This window comes from Perca fluviatilis, chromosome 8 (assembly GCF_010015445.1).
Source record: "Perca fluviatilis chromosome 8, GENO_Pfluv_1.0, whole genome shotgun sequence".
NCBI lineage: Eukaryota > Metazoa > Chordata > Actinopteri > Perciformes > Percidae > Perca > Perca fluviatilis.
The window spans coordinates 9,588,739-9,610,576 of NC_053119.1; the positions used below are offsets into that span (position 1 = coordinate 9,588,739).

Sequence of the window (21,838 nt, forward strand, 5' to 3'; positions counted from 1 at the left end):
TCACTGATGCGGTCAACAGTGTTGCTCGGAGGCAATCGGACTCCAGTTAAATTTTAATTTAATTTATACATCCTTGACACATTTTTCTATAGTCCTAATAGTAATATACAGGCTTCTATTGCAATCTATTAGGCCTACATGTAGGTGTACCTATAATTAAATAAACACACGGTAGCGGAGTTTATGCAGTGTCTTTTACTTCACTCCTGTTTTTTCATGAGTCAGAACGAGGCAACAGCTGAGGGAGAGCGCGTCCTCCGCCCCGTGCTGGACCACCACCCCGACCCTGTCTCCTGACAGCAGAGGGGCGGAAAACAAGCCGAAATAACTCTGTCAATGGCAGAAATAAATCATTCACTTGGAAAGAGAAACAAAAACCTGAAGAATAAAATAAAAATGTTGTGCATTGTCATGTTTCCTGTATTGAATATCATTGCCAAACATAACACTATAGGCTACCTTTTAAAAGTGAGGAATAATATCCTGTCTCCTTCGTATAGTTCCCAGTTGGGGCGTTGTTCGGACATATCTCTGGGCATCGGGGTCGGCTCATTGGCGCTATCGCTACATTTATGGCACCGTGTTTTTCCTGCGCGATGTTGTGCAGAACCCCACAGGCTAAAACAATGTTGCAGACCGGGCGCATAGAGGTCTTCTAAAAGAGCCAGATCTGCCATTGATGATAGTGATCAAATGATGACTTCTCCTTCTCCTGTTAAACTGATTATATGCTGCACCGCAAGTCCACACTGAATCGAAAACTTTGCGTACGAGTTCAGACCAGACGTGAGATTTGATCGGCCCCTACGCCACGTGCCAAATTGATAATGGAGATATGTCGGAATGCCAGAACGCCGTACACCTGTTTTAGGTCATACGCACGTTTCATAAATGAGGGCCAATATGCTGTCCAACAGACAACTTGGGACAGCCAGACAGCAAATAGCTTTAACAAATTTGCTAAATTGAAATATCCCCCGGCTTTAAAATTCATGTGATGTGACTATTCTGCGCTTGAATGTCGGATTTATATGAAAGCTTATAGTTTAGTATCACATGCGTGACTGATCTACATGATTACAGGCTGATATAAAAAGCCAATGGTTTATTTGGGAGAGCCATTGCTATGTGATCATGTCATCAGCTTTGATGGTGGGTTTTATCCTGATATTACCTAAGTATGTATTGTTGGTTACAGTGGAGCATGCATGACCGCAAATGAGGACAGGGAGATCTGCCAATCAATACTTACGAAGATGAAGAAGTCCAGCCCACAGAGGAAGTATAGTTCATAGCAAAAGGTTAGCTCAATTTGATGTTTATGCTATTTGACTCTTGGCGGTTTCGGAAATCCAATGAAATAATAAAGTCTAGACATATTTGGATTTCTTGAGGGAATCCTTTCTCAGAGCATTAGTTTTTAGTATAGAAACATTTTTTTTTACCAAATGTATTTAACCAGACAAGCTTTCTTTCCCTTCAAGAATCAATAAACATGTACAATTTATTGAAAAACCTTTTTGGCACCTAATGGGCCAGAGGCACTTTGGTGGCAACGTTTAGGTTTAGGTGGGCGTATGATCAAGTGTTGTTCTGGAGACACCTGGCTGCTCCAGCTAATCTATTCATTAAACCCTCTTAATGGCCTCTTGTGCTTCAGGATCCATCATGTCACAATAATGGCTTTTACGAGTGAAGGGCGCTTTTAAATGCATTTGACTGATTGGATAAACTGTCCCAGTTCTTGTGGTGGAGAAAAGAAATGCAATGGCTGAACAGACCGTATTCAATTTCATTGCCATGCCGGCTGAACCATTAACTGGTATAGACTTAATTACGTCAACGTGGGTGACATTACAAGGGAAAGAAGAGGTTAATGGGTCAGGAATTTGACAATTTGAATTTTCCTCTGAAAAGGAGAACAAGGTCTCCAAAGAATGATGAGTACTCTTTGGTGAGACACATGACAAACTTGTCCTAGGCAGCAGAACTTAGGAGAACAGATAACAAAGGAAAAAGAAAGAGGCAATGAAAGAAGATGATGATGCCTCAGAAAAAAAACAAAAGATGGTGAAAGAAAGTACACTCTGACAAAAGAAAAAAAAGAAACAGATAAAGAGATGATTATTCAAGCCTTTGCCGAGATTCACTGTCTAAAAAGACATTAATGTTGTTAATGAAGATTTTCTGTGTTGGTTTCATTGTAACGTGTGCATCCTTAAGCCATACTAAGAGCCAGAAAATTCCAACTCTCAGCTTTGCTGCAGAGGCAGAAATGATGGCAGATTCTTGGGTCTCAGCCAAACTTTATAACCGCATAACGTTTAACTTTCTATAAATACCACGGGACACAGTCCAAGTTGATCAAGTGTGATTGAATCTGAAATGACTCCAAAGACGAGAGCCAAGTTTCCTTAAGATACTTCAGAGGAACTGCTTGCCCCTGCCCAGCTTTTTGACAGGGCACCAGCCTGAGTCACTCCACGGTTTCTCAAGGTAAATCAGAGTTATTCAAGCAAAAATAATGGTTGCAATACACAAAATCCCAAGCAGTATTGGTATCTTAAAAGGGCAGTTGAGCTATTTTTGTTGTATTGAGTGTGATCTGGTTTGTGCACAAAGGGATTTCTGTCCTAAGATATTAGTTTACACGTTGTTTCCATCAACGGTCTGATCATTGTGTTTTAATTTCAACTGGACACTAGACTGATAGATAGTTCAACCATTTTACCACTTACATCTTAGTAATTTGTGGAACAATGGGTCCTATAGATTTCAGAAAGAGGTAAGCAAAAGCAGCTTCTCATTTCTAGCCAACGAAATGACAACTATAGCATTAGCTGGTAAATGTAGCTAGGCAGCTGACTTAACCTTAGACTTAATTCAAATTGCCATGAACATTTTCTACCATTTTGCTGATACTATTACTATGTACTAGTAATAGATAAAATAATCATCAGATTAATTGATAATGAAAATAATAATTTATTTGCAGCCCCCAGAAACACCATTATTCTTGTATTGCATTGTAGAGATAGTTAGTCGGCATAATAAGGAAACATTTAACGGCTATTGGGTTCTAACAACCCCGTTTGGCTGCTTAGCTTAAATACTTACTAACATTTTTTAACAGTGTGTTTTTTTAACGTTGAAAGAAAAAAAAAGTCTTTCAGCATAAAGACAAACCGATGTTTTTGACAAATGTAATCGAGCTGTCTTGGCTGGTGTGCGCTGTAAAACAGAGCCGCTAACCTTACCCTAAACTCTTAACAACGTGTTTACACAGGCTACAAAGTTGCTTGTATGGGATGTGCTAGTAAAAATAATAAACATGGCTTCTTTTTTACGTAACTTGTAAGCCCACATAATGTAGTTAGTCAATGATGTACTCTCTTTGGCCTTGGAAGTAACACTCAGTTACTACTGTAGCTAGTTTGCTCGTTAGCTTGACATGTTAACAATGCACCTTAAGTTAGAGCAGATAAACTCTCTTTGTTTGCTCTTGTGTTTTGCAATAGCTTAACAGAGACGTCACTCTCCAAACTCTTTAAAATATCTTAATTACTTGAATCCAACGCATACTGTTTCAACATGTAGAGAAAGTTTGACTGGCCTGCTGTGCCGAGTTACATTTGCTAAACTATGAATGGACAATCACTGTTTGGTAGAGGGGTTCAGGATAACTGATGTCAGAATATGTAGTTGTCGATTGGTGTTGTATAAGCTTTAGTGTTTCTCTATAATGTCCCAAAAAAGGATCCAGATTGGAGCTGAGTTGTTTATGCATCAGCGTCTAGGACTGCATGACGTCTCGCCTTATAGTAGGAAATGTGAGTGGATGAAATAAATGATTGAAGGATTCTAATAATGTTTTATATAGTCGAGTTGGCAGGCATAATCGCTGCACAACTCAAATCCAATTCCGCCATATTTCTGCTAGTCAGGTCACTTCATTCATTCTGTTGTAATCATGATAAATGGGAGTCTCAGTGGGCACTTTTTGGAAACACAAACGCACTTTAGTGTTGCTCCGTCAGTCTACAGCGTTTGTAAGTGTCTAGCTATAGATTGCTGAGAGGTCTGTTTTTTCTGGATGCTCCTTTTTCTTGAATGAATGTGGTGTAGATACAAGCAACCCCAGCCGTTCAGACAGTGATGCCAGAGGCAGGGGGCTGACATCCCTCCCCACCACTATGTCGAAGGCCACTGATTGATTCTTTGAGGTTTCAACGACTGAACGTAATCTCCCTAATGCCTGGGCATGAACAACGGAAAATTGGCCAGTCCTGCGTGCTCCTTGACATTTTACATGCTTCCTTAACTGATGACCTGTCCCCCTCAGCCACTTGTCCCACCGGTTTAACTGATAGAACATGTTCAAGAGTGTACCTGCTTGAAGCTACATATCCTCCACTCCAACTGCTCCTGCTACTCCCTCCCAGGTGTTTAAACACAGTCGCCCTTCTCGCTGACGTAAAACCACAAAGTGACACCAGTTCCACCACTTGAACTTGCATTTAATCAGGTGGCGTGCCTCCTTTGTGGTGGCAAGCCACTGATTAGATTTGGAGATTGAGAGCCATTACAGGAGGCTGCAGTTGGATAATGACTTAAGTGCTGTTTCGCCTTCCTTTCTCTTCAGGAAGTGATTTATCTGGATGGGCCTGGCCTTAACTGACTGGGAGGTGCCCAATGGTGAGGAGTACCATTCATAGATCATATCACCCTGCTCTGACCCCATCAACACTCACTGTCCTCCCAATGGTGATTTATGCTTTCTGTACATGGAAAAGTATTACAGTATAATACTGGTTATATTCACAGCTTGTGAGATGTGATGTTGCTTTCACTTGTTCTTGTCCTTCACTTAATATGTCCATTGCCTTGTGTCATTTTAGAAATGTGATAGAGCTAAAACGATTATTTGAGTGATAGATCAGTCGATTGGCAGAAAACTAATCAGCAACTATTTTTTCATAATTAATCGTTTTATCCATTTTAAAGCAAAAATTGGGAAACATGCGAAACATTCTCTGGTTTAAGCTTCTCCAATGGAAGTTCTGATGCTTTACTCTATTTTCTATCATTGTAAATTAAATATATTTAGATTTTTGATAGTTGGTCGGACAAAACGTGACATTTGAAGACTTCACCTTTGACTCGTGAAAATGTAATGTGTTTGAATTAATTTGAATGCAACCCACATATAGCCTAATCCTGAACCTTATGTCGTAAAATGTATGTGTTTTCATTGATTTGTTGTTGTTGCAGCAATTGTATTGTATTCCATTTGATTTTAAAAGGCAGCAAGCAGTCATTCGCCATGATTTTTCAATGTAAAGTGTAGAATAGAAAATATTCCCACACATAACTTCTTGCTCGTTTTCTCCAGTTTGCTTTAACGAAGAGAACAACAATTGCGTAATTTGCTGGGGGCAACAATAGCAATAGATCATGCAGTAGATCAAATTGACAACGCACTGCCTGTTGCACTTGGTCAATTGGGTCAGATAATTACAAATAAAATCTTTAATTTTTCAAACGGAAGGATCAAAGGATGTAGTGATTCACAAGCTATGAAGTGTCATGTAGAATAATCACAGTGTGACAGCAAAAAGCATCATTAACAGTATTAAAGTCAGTCATCCATGTCCATCGGCTACTTAGTGATTTCCTGCATTTCCCAGAATGTCCTTCATCTGGCATGAGCAGTTTCCATGTGTCTGTGTGTCTCAAAGTATTGAAACCAGTGGTTGTAAATTGTTTTTCATTTTCTAAGAATTGCGAAAGCACTAATTATTGCGGTTCAATCGTTAATTGCTTTGCAAGTTATTGAAAGTGAAACAAACATCCACTGAAGATCCAATATCAACCTAACTAACTGTTTTGTGTAGGTGGAGAGTGAGAGCTGTAACAGCAGCTGTCAGCTGAGAAACACAGTGTCGTGCCCCTTCTACAAACACGTGTGTTGTTGCTTCATTTCATAAAGGAATATTATTACATTACGGGGAGTGTCACTCATTGTTTGGCTGGTCAAACAAAAACAATATAATGTTCATATGTCCACCACCATGTTGCGAGTGGTGGAAGAAGTACTTTAAGTTTACTTAAAGGTACAATATGTAACATTTCTGCATTAAAATGTCTAAAACGACTATACCTATGTTATATACTGTATTATATTGAGTTGTGTACTTACACTATCCCAAATGTTTCCAACAACGTTCAAACCCAGAGAAATCGGTTATTTTATTTTAATGACACAGACGTTTCATTTCATATGGGCACCTAGATGATACGTTTGAGAGAAATTGTAAATCATACAATGTCACAGAAAGCTTAAAGGTCCCATGACATGGTGCTCTTTGGGTGCTTTTATATAGACCTTAGTGGTCCCCTACTGTATCTGAAGTCTCTTTTATATAGACCTTAGTGGTCCCCTAATACTGTATCTGAAGTCTCTTTCCAGAAATTCAGCCTTGGTGCAGAATTACAGCCACTAGAGCCAGTCCCATAATGATCTTTCCTTAGTATGTGCCAGTTCTGTGTCTGTAGCTATTGAAGAGGAGAGAGGAGGGGGGCAAGGTGGAGGGTGGGGGTGTGGCCTTGACCAACTGCCAATTTGCTCGTTTGAAAGCCATGATGCCTCTCTCTCATGGGTGGGCCAAATTCTCTGGGCGGGCAAAGCAGAGAAAGGGGAGGTAACCTTGCTCCTTATGACCTCATAAGGAGCAAGATTCCAGATCGGCCCATCGGAGCTTTTATTTTCTCAAAGGCAGAGCCGGATACCCAGGGCTCGGTTTACACCTATCGCCATTTCTAGCCACTGGGGGACCATAGGCAGACTGGGGGAACGCATATTAATGTTAAAAAAAACTCATAAAAAGGTGAAATTTTCATGCCATGGGACCTTTAATACTCAGTAACCATAATACAGCTTGCTTTCTGCCACACAGCATCATTTTGTCATTGATTACATTGACACTTACAACACAGTAATACAGCAGAGATCTTATTTGATACATTTCAATATCGATTGATCCAGCTTAACGTTATGTGCTATGTTGTAGCACATAACGTTAATGTTAGCTGATGCTCGGTGGGTGGGGAACTTTAACGTTATAAGGTTAAAACATTGTTGAACACGCTCATGAAGTTATTTTAAGTATAATTGTTTTGATCAAGGTAAAGTTAACGTTTAACAACACTGGGCTAACCCACGATTACGTTTGCCAGCTAGCGTTAACGTTAGCTATAGATAGAAGACAATTCTAATGCTAATTTAGCCATCTATCCCACCCTGGTTTTTCTGCCTCACTCCCCGCCGCTAGGGGACTTCAGTCGGAATGAAAGGGAACAGCAGCCCTGTGGACACAACACATCCACAGTTAGTTAGCAGCCAGCCACTAGTATTAACTTACAGCAAATAGAATCCAGCCAGCACAAACTCAAGCTCTGGGTGATAACGATGCTAATGGCAGTAACAGAAAGTGTTATGTTCCGTCAGGGAAACAGACCATATCGCCGGAGGCATCCAAGTCTGGCTGGCCGCGGTGTTGCGCTGAAATTCTGCCCCCTTTAGCGTTTTGCAGTCTTTTGTACAGTTACGTTTGACCCACAAATGGTGACGGTAGGGAGAGTCCGAAAGCAACACCCGGCAGCCATCCTATTGATGTAGGAAATCGGCCGCTATCTCTGGGGCAGCAGCTCAGCCCCAGAGATACTCGGTGACCAGCCCCGAAGATACCCAGCAGCCAGTTCCTGCCGCTAAGTAAGTCTCTCAGCGTTGTGACGTGCATATATATTTTTTTAGCTTGCTTGCTAACTGGTCAACTAACTAGCTAGCTAACTACCACAAATCGAATCAAGAAAACGTAATTATGTGGGGGAAACTGCAGCTATTTTATCAGAATATAAATGAAATTAATTGCTGCACTAAAAAGCTAAATAAAGCCTGATGAATGGTTAAATCAGTAGAGAAAATGTCTACTATAATTTAGTAGTTTTAGGCCAGAGAAACTGCCCTAAAAATATAACCCCTTACTGATGAGTTAATGAGGAGCAGCTGTGCAGGCAGGTGGCCCAGGTGATTCACAGGAACTCAGTGAGGGCTTCAAGTGGACAGGTGTACTGCAGAGAAAAGTAATTACTAGATCTTGATAGCATAATAAGACATTTCAATATTTTGAGGAAGCTAAATTGACGTAATGCAATTTGGTAAAACACAACATTAGCATTAGTTGGTCTATACTTTTTCAGTTTACAGGGGAGTTTACCACCCCATATTTGATATAAGTTCTGTTAGGAAACATGCAAACATTAATCTGCCAGTTACTTTCTTGATTCATTGATTAACCTTTCAGTCTATGACATGTTAAAATATGTCCATCACAACCTCCCAGTGCCCAAAATAACGTCTTCACACTGCTTGCCTCATTCGACCAAAAACCCCAAACTTATGCAAAGCTGGAATCAGCAAATATTTTTTGTTGTTGTCATTTTTGCATTGAAATGGACTGAACAATTAATATCAACAACTACTATCAAAACTAGTTGCAAATTAATAAATAAATAAACAGACTAATCAACTAATCGACTGATTGTTGCAGCTCAAGTAGTTGTATGCCGCCTGCTGGCATGGAGCTGGCATGGAGCTGGCATGGAAAATCCTCCTTATGTCATCACAGGTAAAGCAGGTGGAACAAAACGCAAGGGACTGCAGGCAACAATAACTTAATTCAAGGTTTGTGCAGGCAAGGCAAAACTGATCATAAGAGAACAAAGCCAAGGAGGCAACAAAGTCTGAACTGAAAACCAAGGACTTAAATACAAACTAATCTGGCGAGGGGATGAGGTACAGGTGGAGAGATCGGCGGAGAAGCTCAGGTGAGGGGAATGAGGTGATTAGGCAGGAAAGGCGCTGATTGGCTGACAAAAAAACTCTGGAGGCAGAGAAGGACTAACAAGGCTGATTCAGAGCAGGTGTGTAGATGGGCAAAGGATGGAAAGGCAGCACAGGAACTCAGAATAAAAAAAATCACAGAAAACCCAAAACCCAGAAGACCAGTCTTCACCAAAAGTCTGAGGGCATCTGGAAACAGAGTCAGACCTAAATTACGAATCTATAAAATTATCTCAAAAATGCATTCTCACAAAGCTTAATCCAAGACCGTGTTCTTAGACATAATAGGCTACAGTATATAGTAGATTGAACTGAGAACTGTGAGCGTGTGAGATTTACAGTTACATTTTGGTCACATTTACAGACATGACATTTTTAACAGTCCCGACTAAGCCATTGACATAACATTGGAACTCATGCGATAATACCAATGCGTGTGTGAATACTTTATGTGCATGTGTGTGTGCATGAAACATACCTATACATTAACTCTTTAATGAGCTCCTTCTTTACGCTGACATATAGCACTGCAGTCCAATAATATCCACAGCGCTGTGTCAGCGCTCAAGTATGTTATATCAATACCACCACTCGTGTGTGAGCATCATTACTGCAGATGTACTTTTTGTTGCTACATTTACACATGAGCTGCTTGATTAGACCAATAGAGCTAAGCCATAAAGATGACATATAGCATGATATCTGTGTACACCCATCAATAGCACAGCAGCAGCAGCAGCACCAGACACAGCAGCCATGGTGTCCCCAGTAATAACTTCCACTAGGGTGGACAAGTTGATCTCAGCTGGGGGAGGCCCGGCTTCAAAGGTTACTGTATCGACTTGATTCTCAAAAGTTTTTTCAGGAACTGAGGGGGAAACTTTGGAGGAGTCAGGACTGCCTGTGCATCTCCCTGGGGTGAAAATGACCCAAAAGGAACACCCACGCTGAAAACATGAGCACATATAAGAAGCACGCACGTACGGTATAGATATACTCACCCACACGCAGGAATACAATATATAGATCCACAGACGCACACAGAGATGTGCTCACACGTGTCACACTGTCTGGTGAAAGCTAAGAAAAGGCACCAAGAAAGACTATTGGATTTTTTAACTGCGTCTAACTGCGTGTCAATCACTGCTCGTGCACACACATTCATTCTCCCTTGTGGGGGGAGGGGCTTAGGAGACCGTTTTGGGCTTTAGCGGAAAGGGGGGAGGGACTGAGAAGTTGTCGATGTTCAAATTTGTTGGCTAAGTCCTGGATCTTCGCAATCCTACCTACAGCACCTTTAAAACTGAATTCTTAATTGAAAGAGATATGCTTTATTGTTTTCTCTCTCGGCAACATACTCTTCTATAGACACACATACTTAATGGTTTTCTTCAGCCTCAACGTCTCTTTTATTCAAAAGCATTAGAATGTAAGACTGGTTGGTTTTTCGTATAGTTGCCAGTCTATTAAGTACACTTAGCTTAAACGACGAGACGATGACGAGACTTCACCAATGTCCAAAAACGCTGACTAAGACTAAATTAACATGCATTATTGTTGACGAAAAAAGACGAGACTAAAATGTTTTGCATAAAATAAAAACTAAGATAAAATCTCTTCATTTTCGTCTATAATCGTCTTTACTTTTTCATCATGAGATAGAACAACTTTATCTAACTAAGCGCGGTTCAATCAGGCGCGGCTCTTCTGCGGCTCATCTAGAGATTCGGCGTGTCCCCTTTTTTCCGTCTAGCCGTCACACATCCAGGTAGCGATGTGGCCAGGGCGGCGGAGTGAGGGAGGAAGCCCGGTTCAGCCTGCTGCAGAAGCTGCTAGAGCGCGTGGCGATGTGCCCCAGCCCCGGGCAAGGGAAGGAGACAGGCTTAGCCTGCTGAGAAATGTATGCAACCGCTGGCAACAAAACAACGTGCTGTAGAGCCCGGGAGACCTGGCGCTTCTCTAACACGTGTCTGTGTGCGAATGTATTTGCATGAAGAAATAGGCTTGATATAAAACCAGACGCGTTTAACAAAGTTGCATTCAACAAAAATCATTCAACAAGTGTATTTTGTCAGGTAACTATGACATTTAACCAATATTTGAGACGTGTGAAATACTATTTGACTGAAATGGTTATCAGAAATAATCTCAGAAATGTTTATTTAAAAAAAGACTAAAATGTTTTGACTAAATCTTGACTAAGATACCTTGAGTTCTCTTTTGACTAAAACTAGACTAAAATGACAAGACTTTTAGTCGACTAAAACTTGACTAACAAAAAAAGATATGTGAATGACTAAATATGGCTAAAACTAACAAGGACATTTGGCACAAGACTAAGACGAAGACTATATTAAAAATAGGTGACAAAATTAACGCTACTTACAACTATGCTCTGCTGTGCCCTGCTACATCCTGTAATGCCCTGCAGTGCCCTGCTATGCCATGAACTACTACGACTACTATTTCTATTCACTGTTCCATTATCTTTATTGTGACTATTATTGCCACTGTTCATCACACCCCAAACCGGCACCGTCAGACACCGCCTACCAAGAGCCTGGGTCTGTCCCAGGTTTCTTCCTAAAAGGGAGTTTTTCCTCGCCACTGCCGCACTAAATGCTTGCTCTTGGGGGAATTACTGGAATTGTTGGGTCTTTGTAAATTATAGAGTGTGGTCTAGACCTACTCTATCTGTAAAGTGTCTTGAGATAACTCTTGTTATGATTTGATACTATGAATAAAATTGAATTGAATTGAAATTGAATTTGTGTTGAAAATGTTTTAGAGAGGTGTTGATCCAACTGTATGATCATTGTATCATTTTGGTGGTTGTAGTTTGTGGTGCTGTTTACTGCATTGCATTATACAAGTGTTTCTGTTATTTAATCTACCCAAATTGATTATTCATGAATAGGGTGGAAAAAAATAATAGAATTATAGATGCGATGTTGAACTCTTTAATATCAGTGCAACAGGGAAAGCAAGGCAGCAGATTTATTGAGAGATAGTCTCTAGTTCACAGTAGTCAGTGAAGTAGTCTCGCTTTGCCAGACCCTCCTCCAAAGTGCACTGAAGGAGGGTCTGGCTGCTCCACGTAGCATTTGGTGATGGGAGGAAAACGTGTTCTGGTTTAATGGCATTTCTTTAAACCAATCAGAATCGTCATGGGTGGCACTAAACTCCGCACAGAGCCGCTGCAAAATAGTCGTGTGAGAGAAAACTCAGATTGGATTGATAGTCTATAGCTAGTTGTCTCAATTTACCCTGCAGATATCTGAGGAGCAGTCAACAACAGTCCTCATAAATCCACTGAATTCAAAATTCCAACACAAAGAAAGCGGAAGGAAACGGAAAATACATGCATCTGGCGGAATTTCCTGCGGCACTGGAGCAATCCCGGAAGTGGAACGTCAAGGATATAGACAGTGAAGCAACCCATTCATATCAATTTCATTTATAATATATCCCCAACATGTAGTGACTTTACAATCTGTACAGCACATGACACCCTATAGCCTTAAAAACGGAGAAATTAATTAATGGAGAAAAAACTTACAGATGCCTCAGTAAGTGTGTACAGATCTCAGTACTTCATAGTCTGCCATGACCCATTGGTGCAGCCTGGCATTAAAACAGCTCAAAGTTTTGGATGAAAGGTCAGAAGCCGATATGAGAACTTAAGATAAAGTTGTATTTAAAAAAAAAAGGTTAGTGGTCTTCTGGTATTTTACAATTTGTCCAGCACTGTGTAATACGTTAGGCAGCAGAGTGGCCATACAGGTGGAAAGTAGTGATGTAGATTCTTAGATGTGGCTTGAGACCCAGCAGCTGTCTATTCCGCAGTGATTTAGCATCTGACATGGGTAAGCTTTGTGGCTCAATAGCACTAAAAGGCTCATCCTGTCTAATGGGGTTCCTCTATGACGCAGACAAGGGGAGGCAACCCCTCCCTTTCTTTTACTCTGACATATAATCCAAAACACACACACACACACATGCACACACACACACGCACACACACACACACACACACACACACACACACACGCACACACACACTCACACACGCCGTCCTGCGCACTAATGAAAAGGAAGGGAATTGAGACGATGGTGCACGACAAACAGTTGTGTAATTGCTTTTGAGAAACGGCTCTTGTCGGAGGCTGTCATCGATTTGTCTTTGCCGAGGACAACTCGTTTACTCAATGTGTGGGAGGAGGCCCGGTCGGCAGTGATCATTACTGGACTGACTGTGGTATCACTTTTATTAACTCAATGTGGTTTGATGTTTCACTGTGGGTGGGGGGATGGGGAGGGTTGTCATACTTCATACTGTAGTTGCTCTGAGACAAGAAAAAAAAATACAGGCTTAAAATTGGAGAAGATAGAAATTGCACAATGCTTCATAGTTTGAAAGTAGTTTATTAGGTACTCAGAGCAGAGTTGGCCCATATGGTTTGGTACATAAAGTGCCATGAGTGGTGAATCATCATAATGGCCCAAATCAAATCAAAGGCTTATGTAAGAAGATTGTGTGTTAGATGGTCTATACTAAGCTGAAGCACAGTGGGTGTAGTGCTGGAGTTGGTGCTATCCAAACAGTGTTATGAATGAAGAGCCCAGGAGTGCGTCACTGTGTAGTATACATCCCTCCCCAGCAGATGGCCCCGCCTGCAAGTGCTTAGTTTGGATGGGGTGGTGGTGGTGGTGGCGTTGGGGGTGGGGGGGTGGGGAGGGTTATTGATTTGGCATTTGAGATATAGCATGCAATGTAACATTTTTGGAAGGTTCTTAAAATATTTATTGCTGGTGATGCTTCTCCACGAACACCAGTTTGCTTTGCCTCCTATTTAATTAATGACATCCATGCAAATTGGGGATAGCAAATGGTCCAAATGACTGAAGGATTTTGTGAATGGAGCACTTACTGACTGAGGAATGACGTCAGCGCAAAGCCATATCCCTTATTAGTGAGCCAGGACTGAGGGGAGGCGTCCCATTGGCTCGCCATAGCATCAGAGCGACGTGATTGGATGCCGGGGGATAATTAAACACCTACACAGTCAATGCACAAATCCAAGTGGTGGGATATATAGGCTGGTGCGTTGGCGCTGCATGCAACAGAATCAAGAGTTGTTCTGCAAGTTGAGAGAAAGTCAACTTATTGTGTTTTCCATAGAGATACATAGTGATATATATTTATATTTTTTTTTGCTGGGTGATTATCACTGAAGGTAAGTGTTGACTTTTATTGGTGGGCTATGTGTTGGAACTATAAATGTACCTGGTAAGCTGTTTGCATTTGTGTATGGATCAGAGGGGATATGGACACAGAGTAGTCACTGCGTTAGACTGTGGTGACGTGACTGGGTTTGTAATGGGATTGGAGTGTGGTCACTGGGGTCACCAGCATCGCCACCATCACCCGTTTTTTTGAGGGTCCAGTCTGCTACTTAAAGGCCAAAGACCGACAGAGAGAGAGAGAGAGAAATGGGAAGGAAAGGGAAGAAAGACAGAACGGGACTAAAGTGAAGAACAGCAAGTGAAAGAGGAAAAGGAAAGAAGAGATGGACAGGTGGAACGAGGTTTGAGTGTGTGTGTGTGTGTGAGAGAGTGAGAGAGAGAAAGAGAGAGAGAGAGAGAGAGAGAGAGAGAGAGAGAGAGAGAGAGAGAGAGAGAGAGAGAGAGAGAGAGAGAGTGTGCTGGCAACTCATTACACTAATGCACTGGTCCCTTAGGGAGTTGGCAAGCTTGGAGTCCCCCCTCCTTCCTTCCCTTTTCACCCCTCCTCTTCCAGCGCTAGCAAGAGTGCTACATGCCTTGCACAGTCTAGGACCCCCACCTGCCCTTACACACACACACACACACACACACACACACACACACACACACACACACACACACACACACACACACACACACTCCCACAGGCATGTCACACACCGGGACCTGCAGCACATGAAATGAGAGAACTACCTGTCCTGTGCTTTTGGCTGAATGTTTTGGAGGAACAGTGTGTTTTGCAGAAGAAGAGTAGAGGGGATTGTTATGAGGCTCACTTTTGAAGGGGTGATGTGCTGAAGTAAAAACAAGGATGTGCAGCAGGAGACCAGAGCTAAGTAGTGGCAAGCTGATATGTGAGTAGAGCTGAGCTCATCTCTCTGGGAAGTGACAGGAAGCCCGTTTTCTTGTTGCAACTTCGTCCCAAAGCACCAGAGGATCAAGCACTAGCAGGTTTTTTATTTTATTTTATTTTTTTCAGATATATGTTGTTTTTTGCTTTGTAGATTCTTAGGTGACTTGCAAACTTATTTTAGCGGTGCGTGAGTGTTAACGGCAGCCGTCTTGTGCACAAGGAGCTGATGGGGGTGTCTTTCTTGCTGTGTAGGGGACCATGGTTATGTTGAAGATCTCTGCTTTCCTCGTTGCCTACGCCCTGGTCATTTGCCAGATGTACTGCTCACAAGCCGCCCCTGCCAGGTGAGACCCTCATCATTCACATTTTACACTTCATCTCCCAGCTGACATGCATTTTACAGCTACTTGAAATATGTGGAAAAAGTACCTAAAAGACCTAAAATCCACAGTTGTCAGAATCACACGCAACCAGTGGGAAGGAGAGGAGGGTCGATGGAAAAAAAAATTATACCTAAAAGAAATTTAGTAAATTCTTTTCACTGAGGCAATCAGGTAGTGTTTGTCTTCTTTAAAAATGCATATAACATAATGTATAATATATTGTCAGTACTGCTAGAAAAACATGTGGAAATGGAAGAGGATGTGTATGTGGGACAGACTGACTGAAAGACATCCCAAGATGGTGTGTAATAATGTGGACGCGCACACATTTTAAATAAATATGTTCTGGTTTATCTTAATTTATGATCACTTTATGTCACTTTGCATGAGCAGAATAAAATATAGGCTCCAGCTGAAAGTTGCAAGGTTTAAAATATGTCTGTAACCACATACTTTTATGAGAAAAAAAGAATGTAGATCCCATATATTCCATTTCACGAATCATTGAAGTTAGTGTATACCTCTAATCCAATTGGATGAATCCAGTCATGATATCATGAATCACTCTCAGTGTTAAAAAGATAATAATGGAAACGGAAAAGAACCAACACAAGTGAAACAAGACAGGGGAAAAAGGTGTAATTTACTTCAAGGGGAGAAAAATGAGATCTATATATTTATATGAAGCCCCATTCAAGCCACTCCCCGCACTGTTCCCATGAAGCTATCGATTTTGTAATAAATCTCAAGCCAGTTACACATCAGCCCCTCTCTCAGATGGGGCACTTTCCGCAGATTGTTTCCCCGCGTTGGCCGGGGGCCCTCCAACTCAGACGTCATCCCGCCCCAGAGTTGGTGACGTCCCAGCAAACCCCTCCCATCCCTCCCTCATCCCCTCCTGACCCCTTCCTATCCATTCAGCCACTCCACCACCGCCCTACCCCACCCTTACACCCCACACACATCCTCACCCCTCCTTTTCACTGCAGGTGATAATTCTAGCGAAGGATTTAATGCTTAATCTCAATGCCTTTCCTCCCCCAACCTCCTTGACCCCTAAACCTCCTCACCCTGCTCATCCCTTCACCGTAGACCGGGTTTAGAGTCCATGTCAGACCGAGTCACGCTCACGGACTACGAGGCGCGAAGGTTACTCAACGCCATCGTCAAGGAGTTTGTGCAGATGACGGCGGAGGAGCTGGAGCAGCAGGCAACTGAAGGAAACAGGTACACAGATGACAAACAGATGACTCTTCTTTGCTTTAACCCCTTTTTTCCCATTTTTTTTTTTTTTTAAAGCAGTTGAAATGTCCTCCCTGAGCAGAAACAGCTGCTGAAAGATTAGACTAGTATGACTGAATGGAAAGTTAAACGGTGAAATTAAAAGGTAAAAGGGACAGCTCTTCTTTGGGCTACCATGTTGGACTTTGTGTATCTTTTTAGGGATCGTATCATATTCTGGTTTCACTTTTACACCACTGAAGATACAATTTTCTAGCGCCCCACTTGGGTTCAATCAGGCGTAGAGGTATGTACTTCTTAGCTGACCAAAAGAGAGAAAAACTGATTGTTTCCAAGAAAAGATGTTAATACACAAAACAAAAACCCCTACTCTCTGTCATGACCCTGCTCCCGCATGGATGAGTTTGATTTTGACTTTGTTTGAACAGACTACTATTTCCAGCCTGCCTGCCGGGCATGTGGACAGTGTATGCCTAACGGAACGAATAAGTGTGCATGATGTCAATTAAGTGGAGTTGCATGACAGTGGGAAGCGACTGGTTTCTGTTTGTTCTGTGGGCGTAAAAGATGTGACAGGAGGGGAATGACTGGGGTGTGGGTGGAGGTTCGGCGCATGAGGGGATGGAAGACAGGTTCTTTGAATGGTGGGGAACAAGCATGATGCTATAGGGGGGTGGTGTATTCTTTTATAATATACTTTTGTATACCTGCGATGGCATGAGAAAGAAATGCATGTGAGAGAAACAGCGTGTGAATGGAAGGAAAAAGAAAGACAGAGATGAAGAATGTGATAACTGCATGTTTTCCCATGCCTATGAGCCTGTTCTCTGCATGTGTTTTTGTGTGTCCCCTCCCCGACAGCATGGACAGGCCCCTAACCAAGCGGTGCTCCAACCTCAGCACCTGTGTGTTGGGCAAACTGTCTCAGGATCTGCACAAGTTGCAGACGTTCCCTCGCACGAACGTGGGAGCAGGAACACCCGGCAAGAAGCGCAGTGCGCCTGAGAGCGACAGCTATGCAAGCTACGGCGAGACGTTTGACAGCATCTAACCCCTCCTCATCCTCTCTCAGCCCCTCTTTTACCTTTACTGCATCTTCCTCCTCCCCTGTCCTATTTCTCTCCTTATCCCACTTTCTTCCTTATTGTTTTTTTGGATGTGCATGCTGATTTTACCTGCTCGATTGACATGAAAAGAAAATGACTTTTAACTGCAACCAACCTTTTTAGTTGTCCCCCCCCACACCCTCTTTTATTTTGGCAGAAAAGTATGTGCCCCTATTATTTTCAGACAATCAGACTTAGTTTTCATAAATGTTATTCAGGAGCCAGTTCCGACATCCATCTCTGTGTACTGTGCGTGAATAGTCATTTGATTGCATTTCAAAAGCCACTGAAATTTGAAGAGTTGAGAGAGATCACTTAATCAAACCATTAATAAATGATCCACTCATGCGACACCATGTTTCTTGTTCAATAAACGTATTTTTCTACCAGGAAGCCTTAGCCCATTTTCATTCTTAGGGGTCCTTTAAAAACAGTCAGTGGGTACTTCATGAACACATTAGCAAACATGGACAAAAATATAGATTTTAGAGCATCCTTGAAATAATCGGTGAAGCTCTCATCGAGTTCAAAGGTAAGAGAAAAACGATAGAAAATATGCGATTCAACCTTGCATGCTTGATGCATATTTTTTTAACACGTACGTCCTGTTTTTCCTGTGCTGTGAAGTTCATGTTGATAAAAATGAACTGTGTGCAGAAATACTGATGTGTGTAGGTCTGTGTGTCAGTATTGTGTGGATGAATGTCTTGGTCGGTAACCTCTGGTTTGCTCTCCTGAAGCAGCGTTACAGCACAGAAGCGAGCCTGCAACACGGCCACCTGCGTGACTCACCGCCTGGCGGACTTCCTCAGCCGGTCGGGGGGAATGGGCAACAGCAACTTCGTCCCCACCAACGTCGGCGCCAAGGCCTTCGGCAGGCGGAGGAGAAGCGTCCAGATGTGAGCACTCCAAAACCTTCAGGGACATGGTAAAAAAAAGTTTCTTCTTTCTCTTCTCTTTTTGTTCTTTAAATGTGATTTCTACCTTTTTCTTCATTGCTTTCATAATCCACCACTTGTGATCATGAAGAGTATCATAAAAAAATTATCTTTCTCCATCTGCTATTTAAAAAAGTGAAAAAAAATTGCAATAGAAGGATTTAGAAGAGAAAAAGGAATGCAGAATTATTCACATTTAACTTGACTTTTTCACAAAATCATTTATTTGATCACAATTGGATTTAAATCATTTCTGGTTCATCATGTAATGATTAGTAAATGGAATAATGATGGACAGCAGTCAGTATTGTCCTTCGAAAAGCTTTACATTAAGTGTCTTTCTTTCTTTTTGTCTTTCTTTCTTTCAGAGGTTGAAACCAGAAAAACATCAGAAAAAAACCCAACCTGTGAACAAAAATCCACAAAAACAAAATCACGCAGAAAATAAACACTGAACTGGCCCTTTATCCACTCCCTCACGTTCCTACGGGAAATAGAAAAAGACGCCACAGGACTTTTCGTGCCCATTTCCATCCTGTTAGTGAAACCTTTTGCTTTTGGCAAATAAGAGAAAAAAAAAGAAAAAAAAAGCACTTTAGTTTATGTACATGAACAAATGAACTCCTGAAGAAAAAAAAACATCCTATTGGTTACTCTTTTTTATACATGAGTATCATTGGAAAATAAAATGAAAGCTGCAGTGGTTATCACCTTCTTTTTTCCCTCCTTTCACCTCGTTAGAGCACATTTCTTCTATGCCCTCTTCCCATTTGAGATCCATACCCTTACATTCTCCATAATTCCCTTTCCGCCCGAGGGTACCCTGTTTTTCTGTGTGCCAGAGGGACGCCATTAAAGATCAGCCTACCCAAGGCCCCCCCCACAACGGCTGTTGTCTTGTGCCTTGATGTAGAACAATTTACACGAACATGATTGTACAGTTCTGTTTCGAGACGATAAAGAAGACCCGAGCGAGGAGGAAGAGAACGAAGACAGATTAATATTGTAAACGATATTGTGAAAACAGATTTCAGCAAGATTAAAATGTATTTTAGATACACTCAGGTTTGGGGTACTTGTGTTGTTCTTCAAAGGTTTTTAAGCATTTAGGTGTAGAAAGAGGTTGAATGATTCTATAATGAGAAGCTTATATTTGTACATAAATTGCTGGAATATTGATTCATGATGTCCATAAATGATTAATGTTAAATCACAATTGGTTTAAAATTTGACAAGATTTCCCAGTACAGACTCACATCCTGAAAATATGTAGCACACATCTATAATTTGGCAAAAATATTGGAAACCACATCCACATTCATACACTGTTTGGGTCACTGTGTATGCAGCGACAGTCTGCAAGTGTAAACACATCAGTTTCAGTGGGAGTATTTTCTGACACCACAGCGGCATGGATATGTTGAGATACGTGATGATAAGAAAAAAAATCTGCATGGGTAATTGCTTAATAAAAGGCAGCCAAACCTGCAGTCAGACTTGTTCTTCTTTAGCTCCAGTGGAGGTAAATGCACACAACTCACTTTCAATCAGAGTCAGTGTATACGGCCACTTACAATAATTATTCATCAGAAGCTGAATCTTTGTTTTACAAATATTCTACTGGAGATTTTCTTTTTTGGCATCAGTGCTGACAGAACACAACATTTCAGAGACAGCTTACAGCACAATACATTGATTAAGCTGCCTTTACATACTGCATTTATACCAGCTGACAGACTAGTTCATGAAGGTTCGATCACATGCAGGGTGACTGAACATTTTTGGGGTTCTCTTGTTTTTACAGCAGCCCTCCAATAGGTGGCAACATAATAATCTAGACTAAAGTTTCAGTGGAGCTCTGCAGAGTCTCACAGGTCCGACTCAAGTCACAAAAGCATTTAAAAAAGGTCTCCACTGGTGATACATGTAAACTGTTGGTTAACAGGTGGTCTGGTTATATTTTGTTTATTTGCACAAATGATAAACTAAAAGGAGAAATAACTGAATCAAAAAAAAAAAAAAGGGGAAAATGACAAGGACAGAAAAGACAACATAAGATGATGATTCCTTAAAGGACAATTTCGAACCTAGGGGTTAATAACATATGTGTACCGAGTCGACCATTCTCTTGGATATATTTTCATGCTAATTGAATGTGTCTCTAGCTTGAAACAAGCTAGCACAAACTGGTGATTAGCTTATAACGCTAGCCTTCGGGACAGAGGGTAAATCGCTATTTCTACACCATTAACAAGGCACAAAATAGCACCACAGGCGCCATCTTGGAAAAACACTCATGACCAGTTGAATTACGAATGCCCTGCTTGAGCTATATTACTGGTTACTGGTTGCACGGCGTTCGTCGTTCGACTGGTCATGACTGTTTTCCCAAGATGGCGGCTGCCTGTATACTTGAACGGTACGGTCTTTATAAACTATCTTTTTAATAAACTGTCTGTACTCTTACAAAGTTCTCAATGCTTCGGTTTACATGTAGGGACCCTCATAATGCTACCGTTGAAGTGTGGTGCTATTTTGAGCCTTGTTAGTGGTGTAGAAATAATGATTTACCCTCTGCCGTTATAAGCTAATCACCGGTCCGCGCTAGCTTGTTTCAAGCTAGAGACGCATTCGATTAGCATGAAAACATATCCCAGAGAACGGTCGACTCGGTACACATATGTTATTAACACCTAGGTTCATTTTGTGCCACGATTGTCCTTTAAGGTTTCTACATTTGATGATGTTTGAACAGCGTCATTCTTCCAGGCTGTCTGGACAGCAATGAGGCGTGAAACCATGACCTTTTGAACTCTCCTGTAAGTGGATCATGAATTTAAGTCATCATGCATAACGAGGGTGTGTGCTTTTGATGGGTTTTAATTCATGAGGAATGGTATATTGTCTTTGGTGACACACAATTACTGTCTCTGTGCTGCTGCTGAGACACATAAAACCTCATACTGTAGGAGCAAAAAAAAAAAGGTTGTTAGCTCAAATTCTGGACCAACTGTGAGAATCCAGACTTGGAAAATGTTCCTTTTTCTCTTTTCTTTTAAAAGGAGCAATGAGGTGCCGTCATCTCCAACCCTCATCAGTACAGGACTGGTCTGTATCCACAACGTTTC

General features: G+C 41.5%; 1 protein-coding gene across 6 annotated transcripts; it reads left to right on the top strand.

Annotated features, from left to right (window-relative positions):
• Window positions 1-7,353: 7,353 nt before the first annotated feature.
• LOC120563338 (calcitonin gene-related peptide) lies at window positions 7,354-19,775 on the top strand. 6 transcript variants are annotated; one of them, XM_039807451.1, is made up of 5 exons: window positions 14,022-14,139; window positions 15,294-15,385; window positions 16,517-16,651; window positions 18,513-18,700; window positions 19,079-19,775. In XM_039807451.1, the coding sequence occupies exons 2-4, from the start codon at window positions 15,300-15,302 to the stop codon at window positions 18,673-18,675; spliced, it is 384 nt and encodes a 127-aa protein (XP_039663385.1). In that variant the 5' UTR covers window positions 14,022-14,139; window positions 15,294-15,299; the 3' UTR covers window positions 18,676-18,700; window positions 19,079-19,775. The 6 variants fall into 6 exon arrangements, with proteins under 6 accessions (XP_039663382.1, XP_039663383.1, XP_039663385.1 ...); XM_039807452.1 differs by having other exon boundaries at window positions 18,516-18,700; XM_039807448.1 differs by lacking the exons at window positions 14,022-14,139; window positions 18,513-18,700; window positions 19,079-19,775 and adding exons at window positions 7,354-7,771; window positions 17,528-18,165.
• Window positions 19,776-21,838: the final 2,063 nt, after the last annotated feature.